The sequence below is a fragment of the Triticum aestivum genome, chromosome 5A (assembly GCF_018294505.1).
Source record: "Triticum aestivum cultivar Chinese Spring chromosome 5A, IWGSC CS RefSeq v2.1, whole genome shotgun sequence".
NCBI classification, from domain to species: domain Eukaryota; kingdom Viridiplantae; phylum Streptophyta; class Magnoliopsida; order Poales; family Poaceae; genus Triticum; species Triticum aestivum.
In genome coordinates, this window is record NC_057806.1 from 682,024,384 (window position 1) to 682,040,107 (window position 15,724).

General features: G+C 43.2%; 1 protein-coding gene across 1 annotated transcript; it reads right to left on the bottom strand.

Moving 5' to 3' along the window:
* Window positions 1–505: 505 nt before the first annotated feature.
* Window positions 506–2,599, bottom strand: LOC123108381 (GDSL esterase/lipase At5g37690). The gene is made up of 4 exons (XM_044530183.1): window positions 2,260–2,599; window positions 2,026–2,156; window positions 1,609–1,860; window positions 506–1,380 (listed from the first exon to the last, which is right to left on the bottom strand). The coding sequence occupies exons 1-4, from the start codon at window positions 2,513–2,515 to the stop codon at window positions 889–891; spliced, it is 1,131 nt and encodes a 376-aa protein (XP_044386118.1). The 5' UTR covers window positions 2,516–2,599; the 3' UTR covers window positions 506–888.
* Between the last annotated feature and the right edge of the window lie 13,125 nt (window positions 2,600–15,724).

A 15,724-nucleotide genomic window follows, 5' to 3' on the forward strand; every position in this document is an offset into this window, starting at 1 on the left:
GCCATGTCCAGCTTGATCTGGACGATGCTGGCGCGGCAGTGGGCGGTGTACATCTCCTCGACATGAGACCAGATGGCCCGAGAGGTGTCCAGCTGATGCACTTGCTGCAGCACCTCGTCAGAGAGAGAGAGGCGAGGAGGTAGCTGAGGATGATTTGGTCCTGGCGAAACCAGGTTGCATACTCCGGGTTGGGAGCACACACCCCCTTGTCATCGGGGTCCAGAAGCTTGGCGGGGGCAGGAAGCGTGCCATCGACGTAGCCCGTGGCGCCAGCTATACGCAGAGGAGGAAGGATTTGAGCCTTCCAGAGAAGAAAACTGGAGGTGGTGAGTTTGGCGGTGATAAGGCTAGCGGAGGGAGGAGGAACGACAGAGGCCGGCGGGCCATTGAAGGCGGCAGGGAGGGAGAGCGTGGTTAGGGTAGCAGAAGAAGAGGCGGAAGCCGTGGGAGAGTCCATGATGAGATCAAGCGAGAAGGCCTGATACCATGTGAAACGAGAGAGATAGAGATTGGATCGGCGCACCAAACCTGGTGGCCTCAGGATGTATTTATAGGGTGCAACTAGGACACAAGATACAGTTGGTTACAGGAGATAGATACAATATTAACAACCTCCTATATCCTAATAATATACAGTTTAACAAAGCCTACCTAAAACATCTACGTAAACTTCCTAACTAACACTTCTCCCCCTGATTTTCAGGGGGTGGGCTCCTTCCTCCCCAATCCTCCAATTCTAATCCACCAGCTGGCCGATTACGTTAAACATGTAACACAAATTTCGTAGGTGTAGCATTACTGCCCTACTACTTTCTGGCTTTTGGGTATGATTCAAGGCATACACAATCACATGATAATGACAAATTTTACGAGGACACCGGGTGTTTATTATTCCATTAGGTCCGCCCCTTTCTTCTCTGCCAGATGCTTGAAAGTAAGAGGCATGGTAAACTGCGCCGGGTCATGGAAGAACGCCTCGGCGGCCATCTCAGCAGCCCGCTGGGTGGCGTGCACCCAGTCCCAGTACACGTAGCCACCACGGTCGCCGCAGAGGTTCGAGGTGGGCAGGCAACGGGCCTCCCCGCCGAGCCTCCCGCTCCCGCAGCACGCGCTGGTCGCGTTCACGAAGCCTTGAGCCTGCGGGTCAGCGATGAGGGCTTGCCTGTGGGCAAAGCCGTCGGCGAGGGAGCAGGCGAGGCCCGGCAGCCTGGGCGCTAGGTCGGCGAGGAAGGACTCGAGGGCGCCATTGAACCCGGCCGCTAGCTCGTTTGTGCCGTCGTTGCATGCGCCGGTCGCGTCGTGCGCGCGGACCATTGGGATACACCCGGACAGGCCAACGTTGATGATGCCGATCTTCCTCGCGCCCATCATGTACAGATCCTGCATAGTATTAGAAAACAGAAATGGGTTGGTGCCCACGATGAAGCATATACTAGTACCTAACCTAGCAGCTGGCTGGTCTTGACATGATGTCGGCGACGAAACAACTTTGGTTGGCTTGTGTTTCCACGTGAGCTGGAGGAATAATGCGGGATGGATGGATGTTCAACGAGGTAAATAACTGTACTAGCAGATTGCTCATGCCCGCGCACGCTTAATTAAAGGTACCGTGATGGTGGCGGAGTAGTTGGAGATGAGGCTGCCGTAGAGCGTGGCGACGTCGCTCTGTGTGGTCGACTTGTTCTTGGCCTGCTGCGCCATGGCGAACTGTATCAGGTCGTTGCTGCCGATGCCGATGAGGAAGAAGGACTCTGCGAGCAGGTCGCTGACCACGGCGGAGCCCAGCTTGGCCTCCATCGCCGCTCTTGTCGAATGGAAGTATTGGACCTGCTTCGACAACGGGATGTTGTTTCCGGCGCCCTGCATCCGGCCAGAAGCACGGACCAAATTTTTGAGGAATTAAGCAAGGACCAATCACAATACATTGACAGTCTTCAAAAGGAGAACAGATCTCTCGATCTGGCTCGACTTCATACTAACTGGTTTGAAACTACTCCTCTAAGCAGTGGATTAATTAGTACTTACCGTCGAATCGAGAATCCCAGCTCCTGCAGAAGCATAGCTTACACCTCTGAGCAGAGCAGTGCCGATCAGACGACGATGAGCTTTCAGCGACAGATAAGCAGGAGGGCTCCCCTCGAACCCCAGATTCTTGGCTGCATCCATGAGTAACATTCACGAACAAATCATCATTTTCTACCAACTAATGATATCACTTTCTACCAACAATTGATATGATGGATCGATTGACTGACGTACCAATGAAGTCGGCCACATTGTAGCCATTGCTGAACCTTCCGGTGGGCCTTGGCCCTCCGGGTCCAGGGAAGTCGACGCCATGGAAGGGCTTGTTGGCCCTTGGGACACTGTTCCCCGGCAGGTAGTTGTTGTTGCCCACGTCCAGTGACGAATCCCCGAGCACGTAGATCGCCGGCACAGCTCTCGCCGTCTTGCCAGGCCGGAACCCGGCAAGAGCACTGAGCACCATGACAAGGCCAGCAACAACGCCCTTCATTGTATCAATCTAGTCAAGAGTTATTACTCAGCTGAGGATCCAATACAGAGCTCATCAAGAACAAGTACAGGAAGAAAGGAGGAAGAAGAGGGACAGCACGCCTTTCCCCTGCACAGCAGCTCTTTAAACTCACGCACGCACGCACACTTACAGACGGGCCCCGCACAGCCCTGTCGTCGGGAAGTGATCCAACCGTTGCTGGCACATCGGACGGCTGGCTTCTGTGCGTGTGTGGACCGTCTGGCCCATGCTCATATGCTAATGCTATGCTTCAGCCTCCTCTGTCTTGCTCTGTTCAGCTAGGGCATGCTCTGCTTCGGCTCTCTTGGCTGTTGCTTCTCCCATTCACATTCATTTCATGGCCTGTCTCCATGCCTGCCTTGCGAATGTACATCTCGCTAGGGGCCATATTTAGCTATTTCATCAGTACTCAACACTGATTCCGATTAAGGTAATGTTAGTTGGTCAGCCCAACGTGGTTGTTCGGATATTAAATCTTACCGTTGAGTTTGTAGAAAACAAGTTTTTACCTGATTTTTAGTTAAACCAGTTTCTTTACTAAAAGGATTGTTAATAGTCAGGTTTATAGAGCGTTACGATTGGGTTGGGAACTGTGTTTGTTCAGTTCCATCTTTGGATAAAAAAAATCAAAAACGAGATTCAACCCCGGATTCTACTTGCAATGCATGCAACCAGTCTTATTAATTATAAAGCGGAGTACAGAACAAGGACAATCACGGCTGAACCCTTATAAGATGGGTGCATCCGTTGAATATGGGTCGTTAAATCAAAGGGATTGGATGGTGCAAATCCATTTTACTACCTCCGATTTTGTGTAGCATTTCTTAGCCTGAGGGGCCAATTGGACATTACACAGTTTCAAATCGGTGTGCGGGTTCCCTCCAACGAGCAAAATGGGATCTGAAAAAAATCTGTTTGAGTCAACGTTCTCGTCTGCCCGCTCTAGTCCTCTCTTTTTACATGAAGCGCTAGGGTTTGAGCCCTCGTCGGCTGAATCGAGACCTGCACCTGCCCCTCTCATCATCTGCCACTCCCCCACACCCAATTCTCGCATGCGCATCTACCTCCCCGGAGACAGAGGCGGCGGTAGGAGTCGTTCTCAATGCTAGCGGACTCCTATGGGATGGGGATGAAGCCGGCCTGTTCGGGGGATGAGTGTCGGCTGGGGACATGGCGAAGAGGAGACGTGCATGGTTCCGAGTGCCATCGGGGCCTCTACGAGAAGGAATGGAGTCCCAAGGCAAAATGATGGTGAGCTCCCGTTCTTTGGCCTCATCCACCCCACATACAAAATCCAAGTAATTCAATGACTGTTAATCCTGTGGAATTATTTTAGGAAATGATTTGACTACTAATACAATTATAGATCATATTTAAGCTTTGTCATTTCAATTTGGCTGATACGTGAGACTTGGTCCATTTTGGATTGGGGGCAAAGAAAGAGAGATAATAATCTATTATTTTCAGATTGCAGTACACACAAGTGATAGCCTTTCTTGATGAATATTTTTTATGGTCGCTTCTTCATGTGTAATTGGTGGATTGGAGTAATATATGAGACCTTATGTATGAGTGGTTGATGGACATGGACATGTGGTTTTTCTAATTGATAGATTCAGAGGACATATGCACTATTTGAGGATTCTCATAAATGCTTATTATGGTGATGTAGCTTTGAAACACTTAGTCCATCGAAGGGTGTTGTTGTTGAAGATTTTATCTGCAAGAACAAAGGATTGAGCATGAAAGGCTCGTCCACCAAAGGGATAAACTGTTGGATATCTATATACGATTTTACTTCTAAGAATTTGGTTACGTAGGCTATGGTAAAGTATCAATAATTTTTGTTGGTAATTTTTTATCAACTTTAGTTGTCGACTTGTAAATTATGACCATGATAGTTTTTCTTATGAATTTTGTCATTATAAATATTGATGATGGCTAAGACTGTTGCACTGGATTGTAGAAATATATGTTATGCGAATAGTTATGACAAGGTGAGAGCCTTCCGCACAAGTCATGTTGTAAGATATAATTTATCATGAACTCCAAGTTCTGGCATTATATATGCACTACAACATTAAAGTAGCAACTCCAATGTATGGGCGGTGAGACGACTTTGCATGGAGGCACAGACAGCGGCGCAGGGCGGCGGCCTCCGAGGCGTTGTCAGGGATACGTCTCGGTCGATCCAGGCGGTCTCCCATCTCTGGCACCAGATCATTCCAGGGCATGTCTGGACCAAATTGGTGGGAGTGCGAGAGCGGTAGTATTTCCAGCGTCATGACTAATCGACAACATCGAACATTGCCTCGTCCATCGCTCAGAGAAGGACATCCATTCTAATGGCCAACTCGCCATATTTTTCAATCATGCCCCGCTGCTCCTCCTCTTTAAGAGATATGATCGCGTACTCCGCCGTGTCCACCATATCCTTATAGGTGACATGCCATGAAGTGATCTCCTTCATCTTTGCCCACTTCGCAGAACCACCTGCTGAGTGCGCCTGAAACAACCTGTTCCATCCCCTACTGCCATCCATCTTCATAAAACCATACAAAGATGCCATTATTAATAAAAAACATAATGCGACATGTGACATATATAGCAGCATATATAAATGACTAACTAAATAGCTAGCAACTAATTCTAACCTAGAAGGCTCACCATCATCACATAAAGATCTCTTGTCTCTTTTTCAACATACCAAAATTCATCATACAAAATACATATATAACCTATAGCAAACATCACATCACTTGACGCATATATGCAGCAAAAAATCATCACTACTCAAATCATATAATAGCTTCCACAAGCTCATATCATATGAAAATGGTCTACATTTCATATTTAATATCCTCGATCTTCTCACATACTACACAATTGCCAAACAACAACTAACTAATAACTTACTAATTAATGAAAATAAACATTTCACATTTTACCTAAAGAAAAACCCCAAAATGGTGAAGAAAAGCTCAAGTTGCTCGGTTGTTGCCAAAGGGGCAGACGAGCCGGTGGTGGAGGGTGTAGGTCGGGTGGAGGAGGTCATCCAAGGCCCAGGGGAAGACATCCGGATGGAATGCCATCGGGAGGAGTGATACATCTCCAACGTATCTATAATTTTTGATTGCTCCATGCTATGTTATCTACTGTTTTGGGCAATATTGGGCTTTATTATCCACTTTTATATTATTTTTGGGACTAACCTATTAACCGGAGGCCCAGCCCAGAATTGCTGTTTTTTGCCTATTTCAGTGTTTCGAAGAAAAGGAATATCAAACGAAGTCGAAACGGAACGAAATCAGCTGGAGAAGTTATTTTTGGAAGGAAAGCTACCGGATGGACTTGGACCCCACGTCAGGAGCCAAGGGAGGTGCTCACGAGGGTGGGGGCGCCCCCCCTAGGGCGCGCCCCCTGCCTCGTGGGGCCCCCAAAGCTCCACCGACGTACTTCCTGCACCCATATATACTCACGTACCCTAAAACTTCCAGAACGCACAATAGATCAGGAGTTCCGCCGCCAGAAGCCTCCGTAGCCACCGAAAACCAATCTAAACCCGTTCCGGCACCCTGCCGGAGGGGGCAATCCTTCTCCGGTGGCCATCTTCATCATCCCGGCGCTCTCCATGACGAGGAGGGAGTAGTTCTCCCTCGGGGCTGAGGGTATGTACCAGTAGCTATGTGTTTGATCTCTCTCTCTCTCTCTCTCTCTCGTGTTCTTGATTTAGCATGACCTTGATGTATCGCGAGCTTTGCTATTATAGTTGGATCTTATGTTTCTCCTCCCCCTCTACTCTCTTGTAATGAATTGAGTTCCCCTTTGGAGTTATCTTATCGGATTGAGTCTTTAAAGATTTGAGAACACTTGATGTATGTCTTGCCGTGCGTATCTGTGGTGACAATGGGATACCACATGATTCACTTGATGTATGTTTTGGTGATCAACTTGTGGGTTCCGCCCATGAACCTATGCATAGGGGTTGGCACACGTTTTTGTCGTGATTCTCCGGTAGAACTTTGGGGCACTCTTTGAGGTCCTATGTGTTGGTTGAATAGATGAATCTGAGATTGTGTGATACATATCGTATAATCATACCCACGGATACTTGAGGTGACATTGGAGTATCTAGGTGACATTAGGGTTTTGGTTGATTTGTGTCTTAAGGTGTTATTCTAGTACGAACTCTAGGGCTGTTTGTGACACTTATAGGAATAGCCCAACGGATTGATTGGAAAGAATAACTTTGAGGTGGTTTCGTACCCTACCATAATCTCTTTGTTCGTTCTCCGCTATTAGTGACTTTGGAGTGACTCTTTGTTGCATGTTGAGGGATAGTTATTATTGTTGAGGGAACTTACACTAGCGAAAGTATGAACCCTAGGCCTTGTTTCAACACATTGCAATACCGTTTACGCTCACTTTTATCATTAGTTACCTTGCTGTTTTTATAATTTCAGATTACAAATACCTTTATCTACTATCCATATACCACTTGTATCACCCTCTCTTCGCCGAACAAGTGCACCTATATAATTTACCATTGTATTGGGTGTGTTGGGGACACAAGAGACTCTTTGTTATTTGGTTGCAGGGTTGCTTGAGAGAGACCATCTTCATCCTATGCCTCCTACGGATTGATAAACCTTAGGTCATCCACTTGAGGGAAATTTGCTACTGTCCTACAAACCTCTGCACTTGGAGGCCCAACAACGTCTACAATAAGAAGGTTGTGTAGTAGACATCAATCTCTTTTCTGGCGCCGTTGCCGGGGAGGTGAGTGCTTGAAGGTATATCTTTAGATCTTGCAATCGAGTCTTTAGTTTCTTGTTTTATCACTATAAAAGAAAATTACAAAAAAATGGAATTAAGTTTGCCTCATACGCTTCATCTTTTAAATATCTTTCGTGAGTATGATGGAAAGGAAAATTATGCTCAAATTCTAGAAGAATAATTACATAGAATGCTTGGCATAAAATATTTGAATGATGAGCATGATTGCAATGTTGTTAGTATGAATTCTTTGAATATCCATGATGCTAATGACATGCAAAGCCACAAGCTTGGGTTAGCTATGTTTGATGAAGATGATATTTTTTGTCCCCCAAGTTTTGATGTGCAAATTTATTATGATGAGAGCATGCCTGCTATCTATGATGATTATTGTGATGACTTGTATGCTATAAAGAATAATGATATCCATGAAACTTGTCATCATGATTTTAACTTTCAATTGGATTGTGCCTCACATGATAATTATTTTGTTGAGTTTGCTCCCACTATTATTCATGAGAAGAATTTTGCTTATGTGGAGAGTAGTAAATTTTCTATGCTTGTAGATCATGAAAAGAATGCTTTAGGTGCTGGTTATATTGTTGAATTCATTCATGATGCTACTGAAAATTATTATGAGGGAGGAATATATGCTTGTCGGAATTGCAATAATATCAAGTTTCCTCTTGATGTGTTGCCTCTCCCGAGAACCGCCGCCGAGCCCCCCTCTCCCGAGCGCCGCCGTCGAGCCCTCCCTCTCCCTCCCTCTCCCGATGGCCGAGCGTTTCCCCGGAGATGAGGCGGCAGCCAACGGCTTCGACCGCCGCTCGCTCCGTGAATAGGAGTCTTGGCTCCTGTTCCAGGCGAACATCCCAGCGCCGCCGGACATGCGTGCCGGGCCGACGGGCTGGAAGCTCAGCAACGGGGGAGTGCCCATTCCCCCGTTGCCCGACGCCGTGGCTAAACCCTCGTACTTCACCGACTAGGTCGAGGTCGTGCTCGCCTCCCCTTACCGACGCCCAGCTCTCCCTCCCCCAGTACGCCGCCGACAACCATGAGGCTTGGGCGGCGTACTTCCAATGCCGTCAGCAGCAGCGGCTGGCGTCCATCAATGGCGCGTCGGTGGTCGGCGGCATGAAGAACAGCGAGGGGCACCGTCTGTGGTGGGGCGTCCCCGGCCGCACACTCGAGGGCGTGCTGACGCACCTCGAGGGCGGCAACCACCCGCCGTTGGCGTACCCCCGGCGAGGGCGGCCGCCACGGCCATGTGATGACCCACAAGTATAGGAGATCTATCGTGGTCCTTTCGATAAGTAAGAGTGTCGAACCCAACGAGGAGTAGAAGGAAATGATAAGCGGTTATCAGCAAGGTATTCTCTGCAAGTACTGAAATAAGTGGTAATAGATAGTTTTGTGATAAGATAATTTGTAACGAGCAACAAGTAACAAAAGTAAATAAAGTGCAGCAAGGTGGCCCAATCCTTTTTGTAGCAAAGGACAAGCCTGGACAAACTCTTATATAAGGAAAAGCGCTCCCGAGGACACATGGGAATATCGTCAAGCTAGTTTTCATCAAGTTCATTGATACGTCTCCAACGTATCTATAATTTTTGATTGCTCCAAGCTATATTATCTACTGTTTTGGACAATATTGAGCTTTATTTTCCACTTTTATATTATTTTTGGGACTAACCTATTAACCGGAGGCCCAGCCCAGAATTGTTGTTTTTTGCCTATTTCAGTGTTTCGGATAAACATAATATCAAACGGAGTCCAAACGGAATAAAATCTTCGGGAACGTGATTTTCTCACTGAACGTGATCCAGGAGACTTGGACCCTACTCCAGGGGATCAAAGAGGAGGTCACGAGGGTGGCGGGCGTGCCCCCTGCCTCGTGGGCCCCTCGGTGCTCCACCGATGTACTCCTTCCTCCTATATATACACACGTACCCCCAAACGATCAGAACAGGAGCAAAAAACCTAACTCCACCGCCACAACTTTCTGTATCCACGAGATCCCATCTTGGGTCCTGTTCCAGAGCTCCGCCGGAAGAGGGCCGTCATCACGGAGGGCTTCTACATCATCATAGCCTCTCTGATGAAGTGTGAGTAGTTTACCTCAGACCTTTGTGTCCATAGTTAGTAGCTAGATGGCTTCTTCTCTCTCTTTGAATCTCAATACAAAGTTCTCCCCCTCTCTTGTGGAGATCTATTCGATGTAATCTTCTTTTTGCGGCATGTTTGTTGAGACCGATGAATTGTGGGTTTATGATCAAGTCTATCTATGAATAATATTTGAATCTTCTCTGAATTCTTTTATGTATGATTGGTTATCTTTGCAAGTCTCTTCGAATTATTCGTTTGGTTTGGCCAACTATATTGGTAGTTCTTGCCATGGGAGAAGTGATTAGCTTTGGGTTCGATCTTGCGGTGTCCTTACCCAGTGACAGAAGGGGCAGCAAGGCACGTATTGTATCGTTGCCATCGAGGATAACAAGATGGGGTTTATTTCATATTGCATGAATTTATCTCTCTACATCATGTCATCTTGCTTAAGGCGTTACTCTGTTTTTAACTTAATACTCTAGATGCATGCTGGATAGCGGTCGATGAGTGGAGTAATAGTAGTAGATGCAGAATCGTTTCGATCTACTTGTCACGGACGTGATGCCTATATACATGATCATGCCTAGATATTCTCATAACTATGCTCAATTCTGTCAATTGCTCAACAGTAATTTGTTCACCCACCGTAGAATACTTATGCTCTTGAGAGAAGCCACTAGTGAAACCTATGGCCCCCGGGTCTATTCTCATCATATCAATCTCCATCACTTTAATCTTGCTTTGCTTTTTACTTTGCTTTTACTTTTTACTTTGCATCTTTATACCAAAAATACCAAAAATATTATATCTATCAGATCTCACTCTCGTAAGTGACCGTGAAGGGATTGACAACCCCTAATCGCGTTGGTTGCGAGTAGCTATCGTTTTGTGCAGGTACGAGGGACTTGAGCGTGGCCTCCTACTGGATTGATACCTTGGTTCTCAAAAACTGAGGGAAATACTTACGCTACTCTGCTGCATCATCCCTTCCTCTTCGGGGAAAACCAACGCAAGCTCAAGACGTAGCAAGAAGGATTTCTGGCGCCGTTGCCGGGGAGTCTACGCAAAAAGTCAACATACCAAGTACCCATCACAATCCCTATCTCTCGCATTACATTATTTGCCATTTGCCTCTCGTTTTCCTCTCCCCCCAATTCACCCTTGCCGTTTTATTCGCCCTCTCTCTCTATCCTCCCTCTCTATTTGCCTCTTTTGCCCGCTTGCTTTTTGTTTGCTCGTGTGTTAGATTGCTTGTTGTCGCGATGGCTCAAGATACTACCAAATTGTGTGACTTCACCAATACCAATAATAATGATTTCCTTAGCACTCCGATTGCTCCTCTTACCGATGCTGAATCTTGTGAAATTAATACTGCTTTGTTGAATCTTGTTATGAAAGATCAATTCGCCGGCCTTCCTAGTGAAGATGCCGCTACTCATCTGAATAGCTTCATTGATTTATGTGATATGCAAAAGAAAAAAGATGTCAATAATGATGTCGTTAAATTGAAGCCATTTCCTTTTTCGCTTAGAGATCGTGCTAAAGCTTGGTTTTCGTCTTTGCCTAAAAATAGTATTGATTCATGGAACAAGTGCAAAGATGCTTTTATCTCTAAGTATTTTCCTCCCGCTAAGATCATCTCTCTTAGAAACGATATTATGAACTTTAAACAACTTGATCATGAAAATGTTGCACAAGCTTGGGAGAGAATAAAATTAATGATCGTAATTGCCCTACTCATGGTTTGAATTTTGTGGATGATCATACAAAATTTTTATGCCGGATTGAATTTTGCTTCTAGAAATCTTTTAGATTCGGCCGCGGGAGGCACTTTTATGGAAATCACTTTAGGAGATGCTACTAATTAAACTCCTAGATAATATTATGGTTAATTATTCTCAATGGCATACTGAAAGATCTTCTAATAAAGAAGTGCATGTGATAGAAGAAATTAATGTGTTGAGTGGAAAGATGGATGAACTTATGAAATTATTTGCTACTAAGAGTGTTTCTTCTGATCCTAGTGATATGCCTTTGTCTACTTTGATTGAGAATAACAATGAATCTATGTATGTGAATTTTGTTGGTAGGAATAATTTTGGTAACAACGCTTATAGAGGGAATTTTAATCCTAGGCCATATCCTGGTAATCCTTCTAATAATTATGGGAATTCCTACAACAACTCTTATGGAAATTATAATAAGATGCCCTCTGAATTTGATAATAGTGTTAAAGAATTTATGAATTCACAAAAGAATTTTAATGCTTTGCTTGAGGAGAAATTTCTTAAAGTTGATGATTTGGCTAGAAACGTTGATAGAATTTCTCTTGAGGTTGATTCTTTAAAGCTTAGATCTATTCCTCCTAAGCATGATATCAATGAGTCTCTCAAAGCCATGAGAATTTCCATTGATGAGTGCAAGGAAAGAACCGCTAGGATGCGTGCTTCCAAAGATGCCTTTATTAAAGCGTGTTCCTCCAATTCCTATGAAAATCAAGATGAAGATCTAAAAGTTATTGATGTGTCCCCTATTAAATCTTTGTTTTGCAATATGAATCTTGATGAAACTGAATATGATCTTCCTTTACCTAGAAGGCGTTCTAAAAATTCGGAGTATTTAGATCTTAATGATGAAATTGATGAAAGTGGGATTGAAAGAAATAAAAATCTAGATGTTGCTAAACCCACTATATTGGATTTCAAGGAATTTAATTATGAAAGTTGTTCTTTAATTGATTGTATTTCCTTGTTGCAATCCGTGCTAAATTCTCCACATGCTTATAGTCAAAATAAAGCCTTCACCGAACATATTGTTGATGCCTTGATGCAATCTTATGAAGAAAAACTTGAGTTGAAAGTTTCTATCCCTAGAAAACTCTATGATGAGTGGGAACCAACTATTAAAATTAAAATTAAAGATCATGAGTTTTATGCTTTGTGTGATTTGGGTGCTAGTGTCTCTACTATTCCCAAGACTTTGTGTGATTTACTAGATTTCCGTAATTTTGATGATTGCTCTCTAAACTTGCATCTTGCGGATTCCACTATTAAGAAACCTATGGGAAGGATTAATGATGTTATTATTGTTGCAAATAGGAAATTATGTGCCCGTAGATTTCATTGTTCTTGATATAGATTGCAATCCTTCTTGCCCTATTATTCTTGGTAGACCTTTCCTTAGAACGGTTGGTGCGATTATTGATATGAAGGAAGGGAATATTAGATTTCAATTTCCATTAAAAAAGGGCATGGAACACTTTCCAAGAAAGAAAATAAAATTACCATATGAAACTATCATGAGAGCCACTTATGGATTGCCTACCAAAGATGGCAATACCTAGATCTATCCTCGCTTTTATGCCTAGCTAGGGGCGTTAAACGATAGCGCTTGTTGGGAGGCAACCCAATTTTAATTTTATTCCTTGCTTTTTTTCTCCTGATTAGTAATAAATAAATTATCTATCCTCTGTTTTGGTTGTGTTTTTTGTGTTTAATTAGTGTTTGTTCCAAGTAGAACCATAGGGAAGACTTGGGGAAAGTCTTGTTGAACTTGCTGTAAAAAACAGAAACTTTAGCGCTCACGAGAACTGCTGTCATTTTTATTTGAAGAGTGCTATTTAGTTAATTATTTTTGCATATGATTAATAGATAAATTACTCACGTCCAGAAATTTATTTTAGAATTTTTGGGGTTCCAGATCTTGCGCTAGCTACAGATTACTACAGACTATTCTGTTTTTGACAGATTCTGTTTTTCTTGTGTTGTTTGCTTATTTTGATGAATCTATGGCTAGTAAAATAGTTTATAATCCATAGAGAAGTTGGAATACAGTAGGTTTAACACCAATATAAATAAAGAATGAGTTCATTACATTACCTTGAAGTGGTCTTTTGTTTTCTTTCGCTAACGGAGCTCACGAGTTTTCTATTTTGAGTTTTGTGTTGTGAAGTTTTCAAGTTTTGGGTGAATTCTTTTGATGGATCATAGAACAAGGAGTGGAAAGAGCCTAAGCTTGGGGATTCCCATGGCACCCCTAAGATAATCCAAGGACACCAAAAAGTCAAAGCTTGGGGATGCCCCGGAAGGCATCCCCTCTTTCGTCCACTTCCATTGGTAATTTACTTGGAGCTATATTTTTATTCACCAACATGATATGTGTTTTTCTTGGAGCGTCTTGTATTATTTGTGTCTTTGTGTCTTAGTATACCACAATCATTCTTGCTGTACACACCTTTTGAGAGAGCCATACATGAATTAAAATTTGATAGAATACTCTATGTGCTTCACTTATATCTTTTGAGCTAAGTAGTTTTGCTCTATGTGCTTCACTTATATCTTTTGAGCGTTATAATTTTGCTCTATGTGTTTCACTTAGATCTTTTAGAGCACGGTGGTGGATTTGTTTTAAAGAAACTATTGATCTCTCATGCTTCACTTAAATTATTTTGAGAGTCTCTTAATAGGATGGTAATTTGCTTAATAATAATATGCTTGGTATTCAAGATTTGTGAAACTTTCTTTTGAGTGTGTTGAATACTAAGAAAAGATTGAAACATGATAATTGTTTTGAGATATGGAGGTGATAATATTAAAGTTATGCTAGTTGAGTAGTTGTGAATTTAAAGAATACTTGTGTTAAAGTTTGTGATTCCCGTAGCATGCACGTATGGTGAACCGTTATGTGATGAAGTCGGAGCATGATTTATTTATTGATTGTCTTCCTTATGAGTGGCGGTCGGGGACGAGCAATGGTCTTTTCCTACCAATCTATCCGCCTAGGAGCATGCGCGTAATACTTTGATTTCATAACTTCTAGATTTTTGCAATAAGTATATGAGTTCTTTATGACTAATGTTGAATCCATGGGTTATATGCACTCTCACCCTTCCACCTTTGCTAGCCTCTCTAATACCGTGCACCTTTCGCCGCTCATACACCTACCATATACCTTCCTCAAAACAGCCACCATACCTACCTATTATGGCATTTCCATAGCCATTCCAAGATATATTGCCATGCAACTTTCCACCATCTAGTTCATCATGCCATATTCATCATTGTCATATTGCTTAGCATGATCATGTAGTTGACATAGTATTTGTGGCAAAGCCACCGTTCATAATTTTTTCATACTTGTCACTCTTGATTCATTGCATATCCCGGTACACCGCCGGAGGCATCCATATAGAGTCATACTTTGTTTTAGAATCGAGTTGTAATCATTGAGTTGTAAATAAATGAAAGTGTGATGATCATCATTCAATAGAGCATTGTCCCAAAAAAGGAGAAAGGCCAAAGAAAAAAAAGAAGGCCCAAAAAAGGGGGGCAATGCTACTATCCTTTTTTCCACACTTGTGCTTCAAAGTAGCACCATGATATAGCGAGTCTCATATATTGTGCTTCAAAGTAGCACCATGTCCTTCATATAGAGAGTCTCATATGTTGTCACTTTCATATACTAGTGGGAATTTTTCATTATAGAACTTGGCTTGTATATTCCAATGATGGGCTTCCTCAAAATTGCCCTAGGTCTTCGTGAGCAAGCAAGTTGGATGCACACCCACTTAGTTTCTTTTGTTGAGCTTTCATACATTTATAGCTCTAGTGCATTCGTTGCATGGCAATCCCTACTCACTCACATTGATATCTATTGATGGGCATCTCCATAGCCCGTTGATACGCCTAGTTGATGTGAGACTATCTTCCCCTCCTTTTTGTCTTCTCCACAACCACCCTTCTATTCCACCTATAGTGCTATATCCATGGCTCACGCTCATGTATTGCGTGAAGATTGAAAAAGTTTTGAAAAAGTTAGAGTATGAAACAATTGCTTGGCTTGTCATCGGGGTTGTGCATGATTTAAATACTTTGTGTGGTGAAGATGGAGCATAGCCAGACTATATGATTTTGTAGGGATAACTTTCTTTGGCCATGTTATTTTGAGAAGACATGATTGCTTTGTTAGTATGCTTGAAGTATTATTATTTTTGTGTCAATATAAACTTTTGTCTTGAATCTTTCTAATCTGAATATTCATACCATAATTAATAAGATTTGCATTGAAATTATGCCAAGTAGCACTCCGCATCAAAAATTCTCCTTTTATCATTTACCTACTCGAGGACGAGCATGAATTAAGCTTGGGGATGCCTGATACGTCTCCAACGTATCTATAATTTTTGATTGCTCCATGCTATATTATCTACTGTTTTGGACAATATTGGGCTTTATTTTCCACTTATATTATTTTTGGGACTAACCTATTAACCGGAGACCCAGCCCAGAATTGATGTTTTTTTGCCTA

Bases quoted from the DNA above. Each gene is read 5' to 3' on its own strand.
- LOC123108381 (XM_044530183.1), bottom strand. From the start codon at position 2,515: ATGAAGGGCGTTGTTGCTGGCCTTGTCATGGTGCTCAGTGCTCTTGCC. The intron at 2,157-2,259 runs GTACGTCAGTCA...TCATGGATGCAG, and splicing joins CAATGTGGCCGACTTCATTG to CCAAGAATCTGGGGTTCGAG. The intron at 1,861-2,025 runs GTAAGTACTAAT...GGCCGGATGCAG, and splicing joins CTGGGATTCTCGATTCGACG to GGCGCCGGAAACAACATCCC.